Below are 22,053 nucleotides of genomic sequence, written 5' to 3' on the forward strand. Positions count from 1 at the left end.
ACCAGGTAAACAAATGAAACAAATGTTGGCCTTTTTCTTTTCTTTTTTTATGTGACCTCGTGCCTCAAATAAAAATGCACTGCCTTTTTGGGTAGAAGTGGCATGCCAGCTGTGGTAGTGAGTCAGCATGTTGCAGTGTTTAAGATGCAAACACCAGCAGTGTTAGCAGTGTTGACATTCATGTTCAAAATTCTGCACTAAAATTCCTCCCTCCCAGTCTCTTACTCTGTGTGATTTTCTTGTTATAAGATCCCTATAACAATAATGCAAACTCACAAGCAAGTTATGAATAGCTTATACTTTATGCCTCTATTGCAATATTTATCTAGTACCAAATAGCTTTATGATTTCTATCAGGAGAAATGTTTTCCCAAACATGCAAACTGTAGCTACCTAATTGGGTTACTCAGACTCAGTGATGGTGAGAAAGCAGGAACAATGGAGTATGTGTGAAGGACCTCAGCTATCTTGACTATTGAGAATAAAGTTTACCTAAGCTTTATGCAACATAAGGATGACCACTTTTACATCAGAATGATAGAAAGTTTCACAAAATAAATTAATAATTTTAAAATTAATTGTATTGTCAACCTCGGCACGTTTCCGCACAATGCTTTCTTGTTATTAGTATTAAACAATTCAGTAAAATAGGTAGGGGGCAGTGAAGCGTAATATATTTGCTATGCAATACCGCGACCTGGTGGCCATTGAGACGTCTTACAAATGAATGGTTTAAATGTCCTAGGAAATTACAAATTATGAATTTTTTAAATTTAGTGAAAATGAAAATAAGACATACTTTATGCCATCAGTCATATGATTTTTAAACAAAAACATTCACATGCTAAATAAATAAACAGCTAAGCTAATTACGCACCTGATAATGATCATAGATTTATTTGTGAAAAGTGGTCCCATTGTTAAGAAATTACTTGGAATACATTTATTATGTATGAAATGGCTAACCTATCTATCCATGTACTAATCCGAGTACAAACGATGATTAAAATCGAAGAGTACAACACGACAAACAAGCTAATTCCTCAATCTCTCATGTAACTAAGATGGCTAGTAGACTATCCTGCCAAACGAGAAATGCTAGCCAGCCTATATACCTTTGAAACCATCTTCTGAAAGTCCACCGTTATTAAATAGAGATCCTAACTGCTACTTATAGGACGCAGAAAACGCTTTGCTTCTAGGGGACCTGGTGGGCTCTGACGCGCTGAGGATGGATTATTTTACGCGTCGTTTCAGAGTCAGCTGGCATTCATGGTCGCTGCTGTTTACATGTGTGGGAGGTAGTCTCCTTGCAAATGCAGCTGACTGTGTGGAACAGGGTGCCTCTGACGCCTCGAAGTGTCATGGAGGTTACGGAGCAAACTTGGAAAACTTGGGAAAACTTGGAAAAGTGCCCGATGGAGCCCGAGCGAACTGTTCCGTGGAGGAGATTGCACCCGCTAGCGCACGGCACTCGAGTCTCCATCCGGGATAAATACGACATCCTAAAGTAAGAATAGTTTGTAAATGCTAAAAATAATATTCAGGAGGTTAGAAGATTGGTAGGTTTGTTGATAAACTTTGTGACACGAAGAACAAGCGTAATGGATCTGTCTTAAAGTGTTTTTTACGTTTTCGAGTGCGTTAACCTACTTAACCTAGACGTCCTAACGCTAGTTAGGTCAGCTATACCTAGTTTTTGAAGTTATCATTAACGTTATTTACCATTTTAACAGGTTTTACCGTTATTGTATTTCTAACGTAGCAAGAGAATAGTGAGAAACTAATGTTTTCTATACCCAAGGAATCTATTTGGACACTAGACCAACTTCGAAACTGAAATGTGTGACATAGCAAACAAGTTTTAATTATCTTAACTAACTTAATTTTCTTCTTCAGTAGCACACCTTGGGATTACTATTAATGCATGGTTTATGTCAGGGTGTTGTCTTTCCTTGGGCATATCTAATTGCCCGATCCACGCTAGTATTCAGTTACGCCTTGGATCCCAACTAATCTTCCCACCTCGCATAATGAGGTGGCCCGTTTACTATTTTTGTACTATAGTGAGGATGTGGATTAAGCATTTGTAGACAGACATACAATAGTTGGGGGAAACCGTTTAATATATGACAATTTGGAAAAGAACACAATGAAATCAGTTTGAATTGTACAGCATTACATTTCAAATAATATCAGTCTTAGCACAGTTTTGAAGCATACTGATGATATTTCAGTATGTTATAACATCTTATTAGAAGGCTATAACACTCACCACACTCTTTTAAAACAACTACCTTGCAAATGCACCTAGAGTTACGGACCACTTTGGTAAGTACCCTAATTTCATAGGCTATGTTTTATCAGACAGTCCGTTGGCTCTTGGCACCCACTGCCCCATTCATGGTGGTCAGATTTTATTTAGATAGTGCGTCAATTTAAACACAGACATTGCATTGTAGTGGGTGTTGCACTTGAGAGTATTGTGCAAAGCAGTTGAGAGTAATCTGCTCCCCAAATTATACATAAAAAAATATTTCTATTAAAGTTGGTAGTGAGTGTATAGTTGAGTTTATTGGTATGAATATTTCTGTGACTAGCACAAATGTTAAACTCATAGTTCCACCATTAACAGGCCGTTCCCAGTACATATCATAAATATGTCAAGTCACAATATGAAACGTGATTATTTTTTGTAAAGCATCTAAATCACAATGAACTACAATCTTTGATCGTTTCCCATTTTAATGACCTGCTCAGACCGAGCCAAGCCTGAGCCAGAAAAGACCCAGATGCACGCATTGTTCAAATCCAGATAATTCAGCTGGTCCCATTCGCCGCTATTCAGCCCGCTTCAAAGCCCCGTCTGCAACATGCCAGTTACAAGGTATCCGCTCCGCGAAATCACGGTCCCTTTGTAGTGGTCGAGAAGATGAGTCCGTGTCAGTCGGACAGGCCTTTCTGTTGTCGCGTGGCTTATGCATGTTTCACGAGGGCCTGCCGCGTGGGCCACGCCGTTCGCTCCTCGAGCGAAATGTGAGAACTTCCACATGCGACGGCGGCGAACCGCGAAAAGCCCTCGTTGTGCTGCTAATTAGTTTTTCCTTTCTGTCTTCATCGCTTGCGGTGCTGCTTTCAGCGGCCTGGGCCCCTTTGCCTCTCAGTTCTAATTAGGCCTCTCCATTTTTGCATGGGTTCCAGTCATTTTCTTTGTTTATTTAGGGAGCATGGTGTTTATACGCTCAGACGGATTACGCTTGTGAAATAGGATCGCCAGCAGTGAAATGTTGCCATCTGTTGAGCTATATATATATATATATATATATATATATATATATATATATATATATATATATATATATATATATATATATATATATATATATATATATATTTATATATATTTGGTATCTTTGTTTTTTTGAACCATTGGTGTTCCATATGTAAGTGGACAAATTTTGATTTCTAACTAATTAAATATTTCTCATAACATTGGAGGACATATGTTTGTGTTTCTGTTTAAACAGAGTCCACGAAGGCCTGTGTATGTGGGTTTTGTGTGTTGCCTGTTAAAAGGCTTCACTTCCTCTAGGGCATATCATGGTGCCTCTGTTGCTGGGAGGCCGTGTCAGCTGTGGTTGCAAATAGAAAGAACGATTAAGAGAGGAAAGAGCAGAAACGCTCCCAAGACACGCTGGGGTCCTCCCATTACTCATCTGAGACACAGGAGAAGGAGCCACGGGCGTGTGCCACTCTACTGATGGAGTGAAACGAGCAGGGAAGCTCTGGGGAAGTGTGGGGGGGGGGGGGGGGTCAAGGTGAGCAGACTATATTCTGTACCAAACCTAGCAATCTTAACCCTGGGGTTTGCACTGAACTTAATGGGTAAACGAGTTCTCACCTGGAACTCGGTTGTATAGGTGGACAGGCGAGACCTGCTAGTTACATGAGTCCTCCAGCCTGGATTGTATACCAGAGTGCTGCAGCATGCTGTACCCATGCATGGGCACGGGACAGGTGCCCGCCCTGGTCAATCATGCCAGCTGCAACAGGGTCAGACTGCACCAGCACAGGGCTCCCTGGTAGGGATGCAGGACTCATTGTCATTGGGTAAGTTATTAATACATTTATGGCAATTCAGTGCCTGGCAGGACAGACCAGTGGGCTCAATTAAAAAAGATGGTTTTTGATCATTTTCTCTACACTCCAAACACATGTAATTTTATCATGCTGTAGTGTTTGTGTATCTCAGTATGGTATTAATATTTAATATTTAATAACCTAATAATAAGTTTAATAATCTTGACCATTCTTTTACTTGTTCTACTTTTTGATAGCATAAAACTAATGTTTCTATACTTTATTGAATATTGAAAGTCAGATCATGTAAAACATCAGCGTGTGAAACAACTGATGCGCCCTCCTTTTTTGGAAGCCAGAAATCATCGTAGTGACACTTGAGCGTGGCTGTATATTGTACCTTGGTCTTGTACTGTCTAAAATATTCATGCAGTAATTATGAGCTGGAATGAGGGCAGTTTCAGATAAAGAGTGAAAGCTTGGAGCAGCACACTGAATGTGGTTGTAGTTTTAAACACATTTATTTCCCTTCCAAAGCCTTTATTTTCTACAGCTGTTTTAAACATTGTCTCATTCTGTCAAGTAAGTTCAAAAGCTACCTGATGTAAGGGGGAGTCTTATTATACTCTGAACTGACAAGGAGCAATTGCCAACTTTCTGTCTAGATGCAACAGTAATTAAAGTTCAGGAAGTGTATGTTTTGATTTTCTTGATTTTCTGTTCAAGGAAGAAGTTTCTCAAAGATCCTGACAAACACCTTTGTTCAGTCCCTGTCCAACTCAGCAGAAGTGTTAACAGAGGCCTATCAAGTAACCAAAGGTAATTGGTCCGTGTCTGCATAGCACCCACGTTCTCTCGCATTACAGCGCAAATCCATATCAGGTTTCATGCTCTACATGAGACCTTTGCGGGCCCACACCAGCATCGGGACCGGTTAGCGAGTAACCCATGCTGAGCTGTGCACTAACTGCGATGCATCGGGTCGTGTTGTGTTGACAGTGTCCAGCCTTGTCCTCAGGCCTCGGACGGTGCCATTAGCCCAGTGAGCCACCCCGCCTCCTGTTCCGGTAGCGTCGATGGTGCCATGGGTTTCTCCACCGAGCACAGCTCTGTTTACTCCTGGAGATACGATGTAAGGGCCATCATGCCATATTTTTTTCACTGTATTTTTCACTGATTATTTTTAATTCAAACACTCAGCTAACAATTCTGTGTTCCAGGAATATTCCTTTTAGGTTAGGATTATTGTTTTTATTTGTTTGTTTGTTTTTGATCTCTTGATACATCTATATAGCGCCTGTGTCATTCCCAAGGTCGCTTCACAGAAATATCGGGGGGGTTGGGGGGGGGAGTAGAATAGCGTTGAGTAAAAAGGAAAGTCTTTAATTGAGATTTGAAAGATGTAAAGATGAAAGCAAAGTATGATGAAAAGTGAGCAGATGAGCTTTTTTTTTTTTTTTTTTTTAAATTCTGATTCATCCAGAATTTGAAATCAAAGATACATGCTGTCACCATATGTACCAGGGAGGTGCTACTAGAAGTATTATTGGTAATGATCGTGGAATTGACACATACATTAATTGAACGTCACCTACATAACAATGAAGGCTGAGTCCATGGCTATAGATCATTTGTTCAATGGGTGATATATAAGTAAAAAAGGTGGGGGGCAAGAACTGATCCTTGGGGCACACCTTGAGAAACACAAACAAGGTACAGGCGAAGGTGATCAGTAAACGGAATCGTGAACGAGATAGGCAGTGTGTGTGTGTGTCTGTGAGTGAATCAGTGGGTGTGTCCCTCTGGATGGGTGCCTGGCACACCATGATGCCCCCCTTTTAGAATCCTGTCCACCTCCGGGAACACAACGCGGAGAAGGCTAGGACGGGTACGCACGGTGGAAGGAGGCGATTGGGTCAGAATCCGAGATTTGCGATGCAGGCACCCAGCTCCGCTCTTCTGGACCATAGCCCTCCCAATCCACTAAGCAATGCTGCCCTTTCCTCGCAGTGTCGAGGAAACACAGTACTCGGTACATGGCACCCTCTGTCCTGCTCCAGCAGTGGCGGCAGTGCTCCAGCAGCGGTGACATCATTGTTCAGGGGTACGGTGATCACCCTGACCAGGGTGGAGATGTGGAAGGGCAACGATGCACGGCAAGCCCACCCTGGAGGTGATGATATTGATCCGTATAATGATGGCATATGGTCCGGCATACTTGCGGGTGAACTTGCCCGTGGCTCCCACTCAGCTGTCCTTTGTAGCCACTCACTCAGTCCCAAGGTTGGTATGCAGAGGTCTCAACTCTTCTTCGGTCTGCCTACCTCGTAAACATGGCAATGGCAGATTGCAACTATAAAGTCTGCCGGGTCTCCTCCCAGACATGTTCACTCCTCTGACATCCAACCTGGACAGCAGGTTGGTCAGACTTCAGGGGATTCTAGGGGTAGAGTGGTGGTTGGTAGCATAGAAGATACTCTAAAGGGGTGTGCCTCGATCCCGCATGGCGTAGAAAGTGTCTCCTGTTGAGAAAGGCTCCAGTATCGGGGTTCTCCTGGCAGTACAGCCTTAGGAACTTCCCCAGCTCTTGAGTTACCCTTTGTACCTGTCTATTGGCTTGAGCATGGTATCCTGATGTGAAGCTTACCGTGATGTTGAGCTTTCTGAATAGTTCACGCCATGCTCTGGAGGTGAACTGGATTCCCCGGTCTGACACAATGCACAAGGCAGCCAGAACTGTCGAAACATGGGGCGTAAAAGAGGTCAGTGGTTTCCAGGGCTGTCAGCAGCACTGATAGGGGGATGATGTGCACCATTTTTGAGACGTGATCCACCACCACCAGAAAGACCATGTTCCCCTCAGAGGCCAGCTGGTCTGTAACAAAGTCCTCAGCCAGGTGACACCACTGATGGTGTGGTGTAAGCAGGGGTAGCAGTTTACCAGCAGGTAGAGTACGTTGCCTTTTGCGTGGTGCACTCCTACGCACACGAGGAGACATGCTGGATGATGTTTTTGGGCATCACCGGCCAGCAGTAGCAAGACGTTATTAGCTGAGCCATCCGAGCGGATCCAGAGTGACCTGAACCGAGGGCGGAATTTGAGGAACCAAGATGAGCGCTGTTCTGCACCTCAGAGGGACATAAAATCTGCCAGGTGGACAGCGTGGGTGTGGGTTAGCTGCAGCGATGTCAAGGTCTACGTCCCAGCAGATGGAGCCCATGCTGGAGGGAGGACTGGCTCTTGGATGGCGGGACGTGCCATGGGACGATGTTGCGAGAGCATGGATCTTGAGGCGTGCAGCAAGGCCAAGAGGTTGCTTGCTCTCTCGCGCTCATCAGCCCTGCTGTGGACTCTGGCCAGCTGCATGGGCTTCACAGGAAATGCAGCCTTGCGCGCTGGAGATGTGTATGACCTCAGGGGAGAGCAGCTCAGGGACAGAGCATGACGTTTGTCCTTCAGGAGGCAGTCAAACACGATTGGCAGGTGCAAAACTTTGTTCAGCATCGCCACCTTCTTCTCAGAGATGTGTTACAGCCTGTAGTTCAGGAATGCTAGTCGTGGACCAATGTGCCTGTGGGCTATAAATAGGGAGACACAAAAACAATGTGAAGGTGGTCAGTAAACTGGGGATTGTTAATGAGGGAATGAGGTAGGCTCTGTGTGTGTGTGTGTGTGTGTGTGTGTGTGTGTGTGTGTGTGTGTGTGTGTGTGTGTGTGTGTGTGTGTGTGTGTGTGTGTGTGTGTGTGCGTCTCTGGCTGGGTACCTGGCGTACCGTGACAGGAGAATGTTTAGCCATAACAATCACGGAACCTTTTGCCATCTTCAAATGTAGACCGAAGAACCACCTCTTCAAGAAGCACTTAAATGATCTCTAATCATTGCAAGGCCTTTAAATAATCACCACTTTTTAAAAACTGTGTTTGTGTGTTTTCCCTTTGACATATCTTAGTTTAATGGGATCCTTAGACTTGGCTCTAGTATACTATCATAAGCATTCCTTCCATGGAGACAGCTGAGCACTATTGTAAGTCACTCTGAACAAGAGCTCCTGCGGTCTGGAAAAATTCATCTTTGGAATGTTACAAGTATTGTTACACCCATTGCTGTGACCTATTGATGTGACCTGCCGACCTTCGTCTACGCCACGAGTGCTTGTGAAGCACAGCGCAGGAGGTGTGTACTCGACAGCACCCCCTGGTGGTGTTGCACTATGCCGTGACATCTGTTTGCGTGCAGGAGTTTGACCAGGTGAACGTTCAGCGAGTGTGGCAGCTCTTCAGCGCGCTGGACGACCTGCTGTACGAAGGCAAAGCGAGCAATACCAGCGAGGCCCTGCAGAAAGAGTGTGAGGAGTGGAACGCCCGCTCCCCTCACCTCAGGTACACGCGGGACAGACCTACATACGTGGCAGACCCTCATGCATCCGCAGAGGCCGTCTTCTTTATATTTTTCCCCGTGTCTTTGCTTTAGTTCAGAAAACGTTCCTTGCGGCCTTTGGTTTGCTTTGTTATTGTTGTTGCTATAATTATTGGTATTAGAATTGTTGGTGTTATTGCTGCTCATGCACGTTTGCTTGCGCCACAGGATTTTAGGGACGCGTCTGGGGCCAGTGAGTCAGGAGGGGTTGCAGTACATTCACCGGCGAGCCGGCAGTGTCGGGGCTGCCCTTCAGGCACCGTGCGCAGCCCGGAGTGGCCGGCAAGGCGGGTAAGCTCGCGTACCCTCCTGCCAGGCCTCTTGACTGAAAGCGCACAACACTTATCCCCTGCCTGTCTGCCATCACAGCACAGAGTTTATCTCAGGGTTCATGCCCTGTGGTGGTTCGCATTTAGTGATCAGGCTTTTTCCATATTCACTTTTCTCAACTTTTATCCATTTATGTTTATATGATTTGAGCTAGTTCATAGTTTAAATAATTTAGTTGCAACCTATTTCATGTTTCTTCAGTAGCTCACCAGTAGGAGCAGGATGAAGGCCACATACAGCTTGTGTACTGGGCATGAAAGCATGTTTGCCATGCTTAGACAACTGATATAACAGAAGAGCTTTCAGATGTCAGACTGGCACATTGCATGGAGTGTTGCTGTGCTCCCTTTACACTGAGAGCACCTATATTATAACCTTAATCCCAGCTGTGGTACATCAGACTGTACTGCTGACCAGCTGCCTAGCTGATCCTTTTAAGTTTCTTGAATTCATCATCTTAACGTTCCATATCAGGTTAATGTTTCTTATGAAATCTAAACTTTTTGAAGATTTGCTTCTTTTTACAGTCAGTCTTTCATGTCCAGTGGTTTGACTGTTGATGCCTGAATTCATGCTATGCATTGGTTTCAGGGCTTGCTCTCCTCTCATTCATCAGGCTGCATTCGTCCACTGTCAGGATGTGAATCGCAATTGTTTTTATTCCATGTCAATCCACGGTCTTGCCGTCGAGCGCGAGACTCCTACGTATGATTGAGAGTGTGCTACGTGGCGTAAAAGCATGTCACAGCATGAGAAATGCCTGCATTTCTTCATCTGGTCTGTCTGAGGCAAGACTCACCACCCTCTCACTATCTCCGCTGCAGGCTGCATGTGGATGGCCATGGACTTGCCCTGGGACCATGGCCTAATCCGTCTCTCAGCTCCAGGCTACCCCTCCCTCAGCTCTCGCTGTCTGGTGTCCAGTCCGAGGAGGTCTATGTGGCGGATGGAAGGATAGAGGAGTTCCTGGCTTATGATGGGAAAGAGACGTAGGTCACACGGGTTTGTTGCGCTATCAGTCTGCTGTTTTTCTAATTTCATCTCGTTCAGCTTCTCCTTTTGTACCGCACACCGTGCAGTAACGTGTTACCATTGCATTGGCTGATGTTTGCTTTATTTCACAGTAAAATTCGGCTCTCGATCAGCTATTTTCAGTAGATATTAAAGCATCCAACGGAACTGTTTGTGACCGCTCTCTAGTTCACATTTATGCCATTGATGGGTCCTGTTAATCACACCCCTCATGGGCTGTGGCTCCGTTCGCTGGGCCATATGCGTCTGCGCCGTGATGCTGACAGTCTCTCAATTCGCCCCCCCCCCCCCCCCCCCCCCCCCACCCTGTCGCAGAGAGAGCAAGCGCGTAGACAAGCGGGCACCCTCCGCCAGGGCCTGGCGTCCTGGGGTGCCCCCCGTGTCCCCTGGCGCCTGTCTCCGTGACGATGTGGCCAGCGTGCTATTCAATGACGTTTGGTGGGAGGTGGTGGGTCTGCTCCAGAAGATCCTGCACAAGCACTGGGAGGAGCAGTGCTCAGGTGGGTCTACGTGCCCTGCCCGCCTCAGCACTAATATGCAGGCACACGAGGCCAACTGTGTTGCTGCATGCTGTCTGTACTCTCTTAATCTGTGCGTGCTGTATAAACCTCCTCCACCTTGCCATGTCCCTGCTGTTAACGTTTCGCTAACGTTAAGACTCGCTAATATGCCAGCGCTCCCAGCACCGACAGAGTTTTCCCCTGACCTCACACAGATGGAGTCACAAGGAGGAAGATTCCGCAGAGCTCCAGCCAAACGTTGTGCGAGCCCTTATCTCCCCTCCCATCAAGGGGGGGTGCTCACGTCTCCCCGAGCAGTGGTCCCAGTAGCAGGAGCAGGTTATTATGGGCCAACAGTAATTCACAGGTAACAACCTACAACTAAAAAAACAGAGTGCTACAGTTACAGAATGCTGCGTCCTACTGCTGGAAATGAACTCTACCTTTCTTTCTGTCTCTCTCTCTCTCTCTCTCTCTCTCATTGCATGTTTGATTAGGACTCGAGCATCTTCAAGATGAATTTAAATGGCGTTATGACAATCCGTGCAAAGCCACTGCAGCAGAGACCGCAGGGACAGGGTGAAAGGTCAGCGTAAGTCCTCTGGATTCAGCAAAGCTCTGTCTGATCTCTGCAAAGCCATCAAATCTTTGCAGCCCTTAATACTACACAGGCAACTGTTGCTCATTAATAACATGCAATCCAGAACAAGGGTCCCACACCCTGTCCGCCAACACTGAGCTCTGGGTTGTCTTGCCCATAATTGATGGTGAAAGTGTTAACTTGTGTCTTGTTTATCCAAAGGGACTGTGATGATTTCTATTGAGGAAATATAGGAAGGTGATACATATGGGATTTTTATCTTCTGCTGAGGAAAGTTCCAGTTTGCTGAAGCAGGCCACCTGCTTTGTGTCGACTCTGGTGTAGGTGCAACTCGGACGATGGGAACGGCGCGATGCTCTGCTTGCAGGCCCTGGGGCCGAGGGGCCGGAGCGCAGCCTCACCCAGACGCGGGGTCTCCAGGCTCAGGACCCAGTCGCGACTGCACCTCCCCTGCCGAAGAGGAACCAGACTGTAAGCCATATGCCCAGATGCCTGCTATTGTCCCACAAAACCACAGAGCGAGATGAATGATTAATGGCTCTGCCGGGTGTGCAGAGATCCATGGCACTCCTTTTCCTTGTGTCTATCTGGGAGACCCGAGCAATGGCCGTTTGTGTGTCTGTTGCAGTCTAGCAAATTTTGTACATGATGCAAGTCAGAATAGAATAATCAGCAGAAGGTTTTGAAATGGAGACATATCCAGGGTCCCGTTATCCCGAGGAAAAGGCCATCTGAGTGACGACGCCCTTGAAAAGCAGCCTGTTAAATTGTTCCCGAAGGCGCCACCACACCCCAATTAACTAAAATTTCAAACCAGATCTGATCACAGCGCTAGCGGGCACACGAGACATAAATAAACATGCAGTTTCTAACTGCTGTGTGTGTGTGTGGGTGGGTGGGTGCGTGCATGCACCTGTCTGTCTGCTGCAGATCCACCGTAGCTGAGGACCTGCTGGCCCTGTCCGTGGGTGCTGTCCCTAACCACAGACTTCCTCTCCCCCACGCTGACCCTGTCGAGCGGGACGGCAACACCGTCCGTCCCAGACGCACGCAGGTAACGCAACAGTCCGCACGGCTGCCCCCTGGTGTCACTGTCTGTCTGTCCACCCTTCTGTCCATCCTTCCTTTAACCTAGTCCTCTATTTGCCTGTTCTGTATTTCAGTATTTATCACCTCTCAGTTGCATCTCATTTATCAAGCTCTTATTTAGTGGCTGGGGAGTCATTCTGTAACGTATTCTACCTCATACCTTTTACGCTTTTTGTCTTAATCTGACATTGAGAGGGGTGGGATGAGATTTACAGGCTGTCTTGCATCTGATGTTTAACAGCTCAAAGGGAGGGTGGCGAGAGTGGGCGGGGCCATGCGGCCAGGGTCCAGCCTCCCACCCCTGCGAGAGCCCACTCCGCTGCTGTCCTGGCCTAAAACCACACTCACGTTCAGAGTAAGACTCACGCCTCACTGCTTAGAAGACACCGAACTTCTTGTGCAACAGGAAGAGAACATGATACAATTCAATTGTTTAACTACAGTTTTGTTTGCATTGGAAAACAAGGTCCAATTAGGCTTGTTTCCCCGGCATGCAGAGACATGTAGCTGTTGCCAAGATGCAGATATGAACTGGCAGTATTAGTATATTGACATTGTACAATTGTAGGGTTGCTTTTTAATTAGGAGAGGAAATTATTATGGCAGTTCTCAATGTCTGTTGTCTGTTTTAAGTCTGTTGTTCCTCTAACCAGTTCTCCTGCTTCCATAGTAACCGTGCCTTACGCAGAGCCAGTTGTAACTCATGTCGTCCTCCATTCTGCAGTCTGAGATGCTCATGAAAAGTTCTTTCATGCCCATGGACTTCTTCTGTATCATGAAGTCTGGGAGGGGTCTTCTCCTCGGAACAGGTGACAAAGGTGAACTTGGCCTGTGTTTGTGTCCTCGCCGTTTTAACAAAATAAGATGTAATTTAGTTATGAGATCTAGTTTCTGCTAAATAATGTGAAATTAGAATAGTGTTCTGGTAGTGTCATTTACTATCAAGTCTAAACTGCCAGGTGCAACTCCCACGTAGACGTAAGGCGTAACAAATATGTCTTTTGCATTTTCTTATTAGTCTAGAAACTACTTTTATACTCTGTGCCACATGATTCTGAATAGATCTGCTTTTTATGTGGTTTATTCTGATTGCTTTTGTGTCCCAGGTCATAGCACACCCATGGGTGTGACAGGCTTCAGCATGGGCATCACCTGTTCCACATCCAGTGGCTTTTCTGAATGTGCCACAACCCCAAGGAGACGCATAAACCTCCTCTCTTCCACTGACGGGGAGGCAGGGAACATCCCTGTGTCCGGAGCTATAGGTAAACTTCAGAGCAAAACTCTGCATAAGGCACGGTTACTATTATTTACCCACTGGTAACGCATATAGTGCAGTCAGTGAGTAATTTCCCGGTTTGTGTTGTTTGGGCTCTGCACTGCAGCACATTGGATTTCAAATAAAACAATGACTATGAATTTAATGTGTACTGTCAGCTTCAATGAAAACATTCTAGTCGGTGTGGTGTAGTAGTTGGTGTAGTTAGAATCAGGTGGGATTCAAACAATCCTTTATATCGATAGCACTCAAGTTTTAGGGAACTAAACACAGTGGTCAGATATTACCTGGCCAGTTGCACCACTGGCATGACGGACCTAACTAAAGGTCCCCAGTTGATTATAAGTGTTCTGTTAGGGCCTGACAGACTTTTCCTACATCAGCACAGAAGAAGGCCCTGCCTGTAAAGAAGAGCATCGTAAAGTCGAGAGGCCAGAGAGTCAAAACATTACATGTTTGGCACCTTGACGAGACAGTAATGCCCTATAATAATGCACCATAAATAGGACAGTGGATCAGAATGACCTTAGGGTGTACCACACGATACTAATCACTAATAACCCTCAGAGGCAGAAAGAAAGATGACGTTACAGTTTTCTAAAAGGTACATAAAAAGCTTGTAGAGTTCTTGGGTAGTGTTATGGACAGATGTGAAGAAAGAGACTAGTGTAGAGAAACAAGGAACTGCTCGTGACCTACAAAGCATGATAGAATGGGCACATGAGAAGTGTGCCATGCCTAATCTAATGTGACGTGATGCTCTGGTAGAAGACCCAAAGAACTGCATTATGATTTCCATATGATCGCCACAGAGAAATTCATACAATACATGTATTATATTACATATAGTATTTTTGCCATTATTTTGGGGGTGAATGCAATGTTTTGGGGTGAATGCATTCTTTTGCCAGTGTATTTGAGAATACAGTATAAGGACAGAAGCAACAGATAAGGTCTGGATTTCACAATTCTCAGGTGCTCGGAGGTCACTGACTCGCTTTCCATTGCATGGGCGGAAGAGGTGTCATGTGGTAATGCCATAGCACGGTTCACGTGGACTAACGGTGCAGAGAGCAGAGCTCGGCCTCAGCGAGGTTTGCAGTAATGTGGATGGACAAAGCTATTTCCATTCTTTTTGCTTTTTCTGGTTACTTACAGCGTGCCGCTTTGCCACTTATGAAGTGTGTTGCGCTCACCTGCTGTTTGCATGTAAATGACCTATACAGAAAGCTATCAGCAGTTATGTAACCTTGCTGAAAAGGGTTATTTTCTGTTTTGGATTGCATGCTTGTACTGAATGTCAAATAACTGTGTATGTGAAATGTAAACTGTATTTATGTAAACAATAAACAGAATTGTTTATTGCATGTTGGTGAATAAGAACCTAAGTGACAGTGTTATTTCTGTTGCTGTCATCACGAGTTTCATAACAAACATTGCAATGAAATTTTATGTGGTGAACAAAATGTGGGAATAAAACTGCAAAATATGAAAAGCTTTGATATATCTTTCCACTTCTTTAAAAAGTTTTTTTGGTGTTTGCTCATCTAGCAATGACTTATCTTATGTCACATGTCACGTGAAATGTGAAGTCAAGCAGAAGACACTCTGGGATAATAATTTGTTTTAATTATGGTAAGGCTTTTTTGCAACCCATGTTCTAATTCGATTATTCACAAACTAGTTCGACTATCACCTTGCACTTCACAGGGGATTAGATAACACTGTATCCAAGGTCTGTTGTGGAAGTCTGTCTGTGTGTGTGTGTGTGTGTGTGTGTGTGTGTGTGTGTGTGTGTGTGTGTGTGTGTGTGTGTGTGTGTGTGTGTGTGTGTGTGTGTGTGTGTCAGTGATTACACTCCTGCATTGGCATTCTGCTAACTATAACAACTGCAAAATGGCCTTGGCAAAGCAGTGAGATCAGGAAAAAGACCTCAGAATGATGAACCCACTGCCTCACCTTCAGTCACTATCGATGTGCATTCTGAATCAAAGAGCAGATCAAATGGCAATTCAGGACCTGCTCTCATATTTCTCCTCTCTCACCTGTCAATGATTTAACTGCAATTCGCAAATAAACCAACGTGACCTTCTCGAATCGTTTGTGTTTGTCAAGCAGTGAAACAGTTCAGTCTGAAGTTCATCTGCTAGAGACTCGGTTTCAGAGCGCTCGCGGGAGCCAGCTCCGTTAGAGCGAGATGGCCATCTTGTTCGGACTGTGCATGCTGGGGAGCATCACTTCAATCGTCGTACTTGTTCTGCTGGTATCCATTTCGTACAGTCCACTAATAAGGTATGTACAGATATGGAGGGAAATTATGCCAGTTCCAGGGATGGAGGGTGCCTTCCCAATTGTTGGCAATGCTCTGCAATTCAAAACCAACGCAGGAGGTAAAGTGCCGCGGCTTTCTCTCTTGCCCAGCATCCTGGTTTTAATGGCGTATAAAGTACAGCGAAGCATGTTGTTTTTTATATGTATCTATCTTTCAAAGATTTTTTTAACCAGATTGTTGCGGGCACCAGTAAGAACAGACACAGGCCCCTGGTGAAGCTCTGGGTGGGACCCATCCCCTTCCTAGTCTTAATCCACGCAGAGACCATCGAGGTGTGTTTCACTGAAGCAGGTGCACCAGTGCCTGCCCTATCTCTTTTGCCAAAAGACACGATGAATCACTTTCATATGGACATATATGGTCACTCATTAAGTGCTCTCATTAAGCTGAACCGAGTTAACGGAAGAGGAAATATCTGTGCAGTAACTGCTTCAGTTAAGTCTCATTATTTATTTATTGTGAGAGCGCTGGTTATTTATATCCACTCATGTTCCGCCCCGCTCTTCTTTCAGCCTGTGCTGAGTAGTTCCAGACACCTGGATAAATCCTATCCCTACAGATTCCTGCATCCCTGGCTCGGCACAGGCCTGCTCACCAGGTACAGGCACCACACGACGCCCGTCCAGTCCGGGCTGCTCGGAAACATCCACACATTAGCACATTCACTTCCAAGCCGGTTTCTTCCAGTTAATATCCTCTTACGCACAGTACGGGGTCTGGCATCAAGGCAGGTCAGCCTTGTTCAGCCCTGACTGAAGACCTGCTTTGCCCAAACATCTGAGCTCCCAGGAGCTCGCGTTCACTGTGGCCAGATTCTTGGTCCATCCTCATTCGTTAGCCGAGATAGCCTGGTCCACTCTTTGCCACCTAACGTCTATTGCAAAGCAAGGCTGGAGGGGCAGGCCTCACGAGTTCCCATCCCGCACGCCACAGCACGGGAGACAAATGGCGCAGCCGACGCAAAATGCTCACGCCGTCATTCCACTTCTCCATCCTCGTGGACTTCCTGGAGGTGATGAATGAGCAGAGTGAGATTTTGATCCAGAAGATGCAGAAACACGTGGGCGGAGAGCCGTTCAACTGCTTTAGCTACATCACGCTCTGCGCGTTGGATATCATATGTGGTTAGTGCATTGTTAGCTCTTTATTGGCTCACTGGTCATTGCCTTTGAGCCAGCAGTCATTTTATCACTATCAATCATCATGCTAATTGCCAGTCACAGATTAAGCAGGCTATTATAGTTTGGTACTTGGTAGTTCATGCGCACCAATTTTAATATTGGGTCCGTGAATTTTTTTCCCCACAGAGACTGCAATGGGCAAGAAGGTCTATGCACAGAGCAATGCAGACTCTGAATATGTCCAAAGTGTGTACAAGTGAGTTACATCGTTTTTACATTGAACAAAACAAATTGCATATTGTTTTTTTTACCAGCATGTCACTGCTACGGTATTTGACCAAACCTCTGCTAGCTAACACTAATAAGTCACACTTGGACCAAATGGTGAAATATTACATTTAGTTGCAAAAAGCTCTTGAAAACTAAGATGGAATTGTTCAGTCATATTTAAGTTTGCAAAGAAATAACATTCTTAGAGGAAGGGTAGGTATACACCTAAGGCCTACACCTTGACCCAGCAGAACATTTATCAGGAATATGAAATATAAGTCTGTTATACAGATGTGATACTAAACATTTGTACACTGACATCCACTGGATCAGGGCGCATCTGAGAAATGGAACCTGATGTGATTACTAGAATCAAAATAAAATGCAGGGTTGATATCCATGTACATCCATCGCGTTTTGCGCAGGCCCATAAGATGCACTGTTTTTTAAAAAAAAAATAATAATAATAAAAGAGAAGGGGGAAGAATGTTTTACTATCTTATATGTATTCAACTTTGTATTTAAGGCCTTCATTCTGACCCATACCTTTCTGAACCAGAATTCTCTTAAAGGGCTGTGCAAGGTGGCATTGCCTATACATGTTTACCTGAAACGATATGCATTTGCATGTTCTCATTGTCTTTGAATGATGTAATCAGATCTACAACTTATCCCCCTCCAGGATGAGTGACCTCATCACTCGGAGACAGAGAGCACCATGGTGGTGGCCTGACTGGATTTATAACATGTTCGGAGAGGGGAAAGAGCAGACTGAAATACTCAAGATTTTACACTCCTTCACTGCAAATGTAAGTGATCCTTGTCGGCCTGGGCTGAGGATACTTCAACATAGGATGCACACTGAAATTGTACTTTATATGTGACCAGTGGAAGTTCTCATGTATGTTTATATTGCAGTGTACTGCAGAGAAATATGCTATATTTTCTTGTTCTGTCATAATGTTTCTGAAATGAAGGTAATCAAAGAGAGAGCAGCGAATAAGACTGTAGGATGGGAGCCAGAACCCAGGCTGAAAGAGAGGAGAGCCTTCTTAGACATGCTGTTGAAATCCACCGATGACGCGGGTGCCAAGCTGAAGCTCGAGGACATTCAGGAGGAGGTGGACACCTTTATGTTTGAGGTAGAACGAAACACAGGGCCACCACTCAGAGGACGTATCCCCCTCCTGCAGAGCTGCGCCAGATTTTGATTCGTTCTTTTCTTCCATGACAGGGCCACGACACCACAGCCGCTTCCATGAACTGGGCCTTACACCTAATCGGCTCTCACCCAGACGTCCAGAAGAAAGTTCAGATGGAGCTGCAGGAGGTGTTGGGTAATGCAGTTTTTAGCACGTATGTCTGAAGAGTGGCGACATGTCGCCTCCAGCTTTATTTTTTTGAGCGTTCGTTGAGTGACTCGAGCCGATTCACCTCTCAGTAGAAGAAATGAGCGAGCCCAGCACTGTCCTTTTACTTTGTACCAAGGTGACTGATAATTAACCCCGTGGCATAGTTCGCTCAGACACTCCGTGCCCTATCTCTCATTCTTGTTTCGTCGCGCCGGACAGGATCAGCAGGGCGCCGTGTGGGGGCGGAGGATCTGAAGAGACTGCGCTACCTGGAGTGTGTCATCAAGGAGAGTCTGCGTCTGTTTCCCTCCGTGCCACTGTTTGCACGCCGCATCTGCAAGGACTGCCACATAAGTAGGTAGCAGTGGGTCATCACGGCGGCGGGCGTCATGGTAGCGAGCACCACGCATGCTCCTGGAGTCGCTGCTATTATCCGTGTCTCGCTGAAACAGCAGGTGTCAGGGCTTCTAGTTTTGTCTCCCAGTGTCAGTTTCTTTTCAGCCCCAAAGTTAAATACAAATGTAGCTGAAATGGAAGGCAGAGGTTTTTTCCGAGAGTAGACATGGTTTCAGGGATTTGTGCAGGAATTTTTCATTGTACATTGTGTTAGGGTTTTTTTTCCCTTTCAGAAATGCTGAAATATCTGAGCAGCCACTGAATCTTTTTTTTTGACTTGACTGTTTTTTCTTCAGACGGTTTCAAAATCCCTGAGGGCGTGAACACTGTGATCATCCCGTACGCGCTCCATCGTGACCCGCGCTTCTTTCCTGAGCCTGAAGAGTTCCGACCTGAGCGCTTCCTGCCTGAAAACAGCCATGGAAGACATCCATATGCGTACATTCCATTCTCTGCAGGCTTCCGAAACTGCATCGGTAAGTCATACTCAGGATCGGAGACCGAGGACGAAAAACACTCTCTGTTTTGAATTTCTGTAATAGCACAAAAGGCCTTCCAGCCTGTGACTGTAGGCTTTAACCTGAACTTTGTAGTACATGCCCCACAACAAAACAGAAAAGTATGTGTCAGTTTTCAGGTCAAGGTCGTTGTGTTTCCCCAGACATCACACCTCAATACCAACACCACTTGTTAAGATACAGTATCCCACCACCATTACACTCCAACTGTTGTTCCCCAATCTGCACTGCCCCCTGGAATCAATCATCCATTTATCCTGGGATGATTGAAAAGATAACCAATAACTCCATTCCCACATCAATCTTGAGGGAGTGCAGACCTGAATGAAACAGATTGTCTCCTCACCGTTTAGCTGGCGCTTTTATCCAAAGCGACTTACAATTATGAGTGAGTAGAACTTGAGCAATTGAGGGTTAAGGGCTTTACCACTGCCCTCTCACCAAGTGGTTCTATCAACTCCAGCCAATTGGCTACCCACGAGGAGACACGATCTAACGAGTGTGAGAGTGGGGAGTAAGACAGTGAAACACCCTCGCGGAGATTAATTGCTTCATCCCTGTGTAGTCATATCCACCGCCTGCAAGACCGTGGCTGAAACTCCAGAATGCAAACTCCAAATAAAAGCATTGTAAATCCGGATGAGCGCGAGTTTAAATGAAGTCTGGGACTATGAATTCTTCTCTGCATTTGTTTGTGCATGTATATATATGTGTGTGTGTGTGTGTGTGTGTGTGTGTGTGTGTATGTGTTGATCCAGGTCAGCGCTTCGCTATGATGGAAGAGAAGGTGATTCTTGCCTCTGTATTGCATAACTTTGATGTGGAGGCATATCAGAGTCGCGACAACCTTCGACCCATCGGGGAGCTCATCCTTCGTCCAAAGCAGGGCATTTGGATCAGACTGCACAAGAGGGCCATCTGAACCCAAGCCGCTCAGTCTCCGCATGCTTGAAACATCCTTTGGCATAATTTATACACACGAATGGCAAATGTCAGGATGCGAGGCATAGCGGTTCTCTGGGACTGCCAAACTTCATCTTCTGTGCACTCTTGATGCCCTTTCGCTTTTATTTGTGAGATGCATTCAGTTACGGTGCAGACTTTAAGAATTTGGTTGTTGCCCAGCTGTCTCCCATGTTTCCCTACAGTAAAAGCTGGTGTTTATGTACACGTTCCATGGCTCCATTCAAGAGCACATGTGAAAATAAAGGCATGCGAAAATGATGTGGATTTAAATGATAACTGCTAAATGATAATTTCCCTTGTTGCTTTTCACTTTCCCAATATCAGCAAAGTTTTCATTTTCTTGGTGTCAATTATAATGGAGTTCGTTGGGGATTTTTCATTTAATTTTGAGCAGTTCATATTTCTCCAAGTGCAAAAATCACTCCAGGACACTCCAGTTAAATGGATCATTTTTCGTGATTGTTTGTTCTTTTTAGGCTTGTGAAGAGAGTTCAATCACGTTTCCACTTTAGTGAAACTAAAGCAGGTTGCAGTGTGTTGCCACCTTCATAGTTGTTCATGGGCTTGGCTATTATCCTGTTTTTTGATAACTGTTAAAAAATGCTGTTGATTCACAGCCAAACTAAAAGCTTATCTTAGATTGCATTGCAAGCGAACACAAGAAAAGTGCACTCCAATTTAGAAGATTTGAACAATCATTTTCTAACTGCACCATAATTAGTGCAGCTAACACTAATTGTGTGTAAACACACAATTAACAAAGCAGCATTTCAGGGCATGTTTTCTTTACCACTACAATAGTGCAATGCTAGTACCAGCTGCAAATTAAGCAGTATTTTGATTTCTTCCAGATAATTAAAACTGTATCAGAATTCCTCATCGCATAGCAGTGCTGGATTCTTGCTAGATGTCTAAAAGCTCATTTGTTGTTTCTTGGCCTTAATCAACTTTTACTTCAGCTCGTACATCACAGCAGCTTAGTTCGTTCTAATGTTAACCCCGGGACAGGGAGCGACAGAAATCCCAGCTCCACAGAGGGGCAGTGGTGCTCCTTCTCCTAAGCCTCTAGAACTGGAGCCTGACTGAGGAAAGGAGGGTAAACCAGGTCAGCAAATCCCAAGCCCAGGACCCACTACTGAGACATTGTCACAGATAAATCAGGTTCAGCCAGAGCACCTGAGCCTTAGGGGTTACACCAGGGTTTACATTTAGTAAGAGTTTTTTTTTGTTGTTTTTTTTTAAACCAGTTAAACCAGTTTGCATGAAATGCTATGTGTTTATGATGGAATTACAGTTATGTCATGGGCAGGACAAACTGTTCGTTTGCAGTGGCAGGTAAGAATGAGAGTCTCCACTGGAATCCTCTGTTACATTTCTTTCATATCGCAGGATTCTGAAACATCAGATAGAGTCGGTTGGATAGGAATCTGCCGGTCAGTACTGAGCAATTAATGCGGCGTGCCGTCATGAGCTGAACACGTCTGGTGGTGTTACGGAAGCCTTCAAAGCCAGGCATAAATAGTTCTTAAGGATACAAGCAGAGATGGTTAACACAAGCAGATCCATAGTGGTTAACCCCTGAACTGGCAGGCGAGGTTTAGACATGGAAGGCATGACAACAAGTAACAAGGTGTAACTTGAGAAAACCTTGGGAGACCTGGCTGCCAATTGCAAGCATTCACAAGGAGGAAGCTGAAAGAATTCAGGACAGAAAGGATGCATGTGTACGCCTGTGATTCATAAAAACTGGTTAACTGGAGTTGGACTCT

The 22,053-nt window shown here is 45.2% G+C and overlaps 2 protein-coding genes across 4 annotated transcripts; both read left to right on the top strand.

The window, feature by feature from the left end:
• Nucleotides 1-1,293: 1,293 nt before the first annotated feature.
• Nucleotides 1,294-15,100, top strand: fam149a (family with sequence similarity 149 member A). Of its 3 annotated transcripts, none has more exons than XM_035531923.1 (15): nucleotides 1,294-1,510; nucleotides 4,807-4,899; nucleotides 5,080-5,212; nucleotides 8,319-8,461; nucleotides 8,667-8,789; nucleotides 9,653-9,817; nucleotides 10,176-10,360; nucleotides 10,576-10,727; nucleotides 10,858-10,946; nucleotides 11,286-11,432; nucleotides 11,892-12,015; nucleotides 12,292-12,405; nucleotides 12,775-12,868; nucleotides 13,157-13,315; nucleotides 14,305-15,100. In XM_035531923.1, the coding sequence occupies exons 1-15, from the start codon at nucleotides 1,317-1,319 to the stop codon at nucleotides 14,370-14,372; spliced, it is 1,983 nt and encodes a 660-aa protein (XP_035387816.1). In that variant the 5' UTR covers nucleotides 1,294-1,316; the 3' UTR covers nucleotides 14,373-15,100. The 3 variants fall into 3 exon arrangements, with proteins under 3 accessions (XP_035387816.1, XP_035387818.1, XP_035387817.1); XM_035531924.1 differs by lacking the exon at nucleotides 1,294-1,510 and adding an exon at nucleotides 3,838-4,110; XM_035531925.1 differs by lacking the exon at nucleotides 12,292-12,405.
• A 55-nt stretch (nucleotides 15,101-15,155) lies between these two features.
• LOC113579251 (cytochrome P450 4V2) lies at nucleotides 15,156-20,542 on the top strand. The gene is made up of 11 exons (XM_027013053.2): nucleotides 15,156-15,719; nucleotides 15,821-15,933; nucleotides 16,174-16,259; nucleotides 16,595-16,785; nucleotides 16,969-17,038; nucleotides 17,735-17,861; nucleotides 18,030-18,194; nucleotides 18,287-18,389; nucleotides 18,624-18,758; nucleotides 19,097-19,276; nucleotides 20,077-20,542. Exons 1-11 carry the CDS (start codon nucleotides 15,527-15,529, stop codon nucleotides 20,238-20,240), a joined length of 1,527 nt encoding a protein of 508 aa, XP_026868854.2. The 5' UTR covers nucleotides 15,156-15,526; the 3' UTR covers nucleotides 20,241-20,542.
• Nucleotides 20,543-22,053: the final 1,511 nt, after the last annotated feature.

The sequence above is a fragment of the Electrophorus electricus genome, chromosome 12 (genome assembly GCF_013358815.1).
Source record: "Electrophorus electricus isolate fEleEle1 chromosome 12, fEleEle1.pri, whole genome shotgun sequence".
Taxonomy (NCBI): domain Eukaryota; kingdom Metazoa; phylum Chordata; class Actinopteri; order Gymnotiformes; family Gymnotidae; genus Electrophorus; species Electrophorus electricus.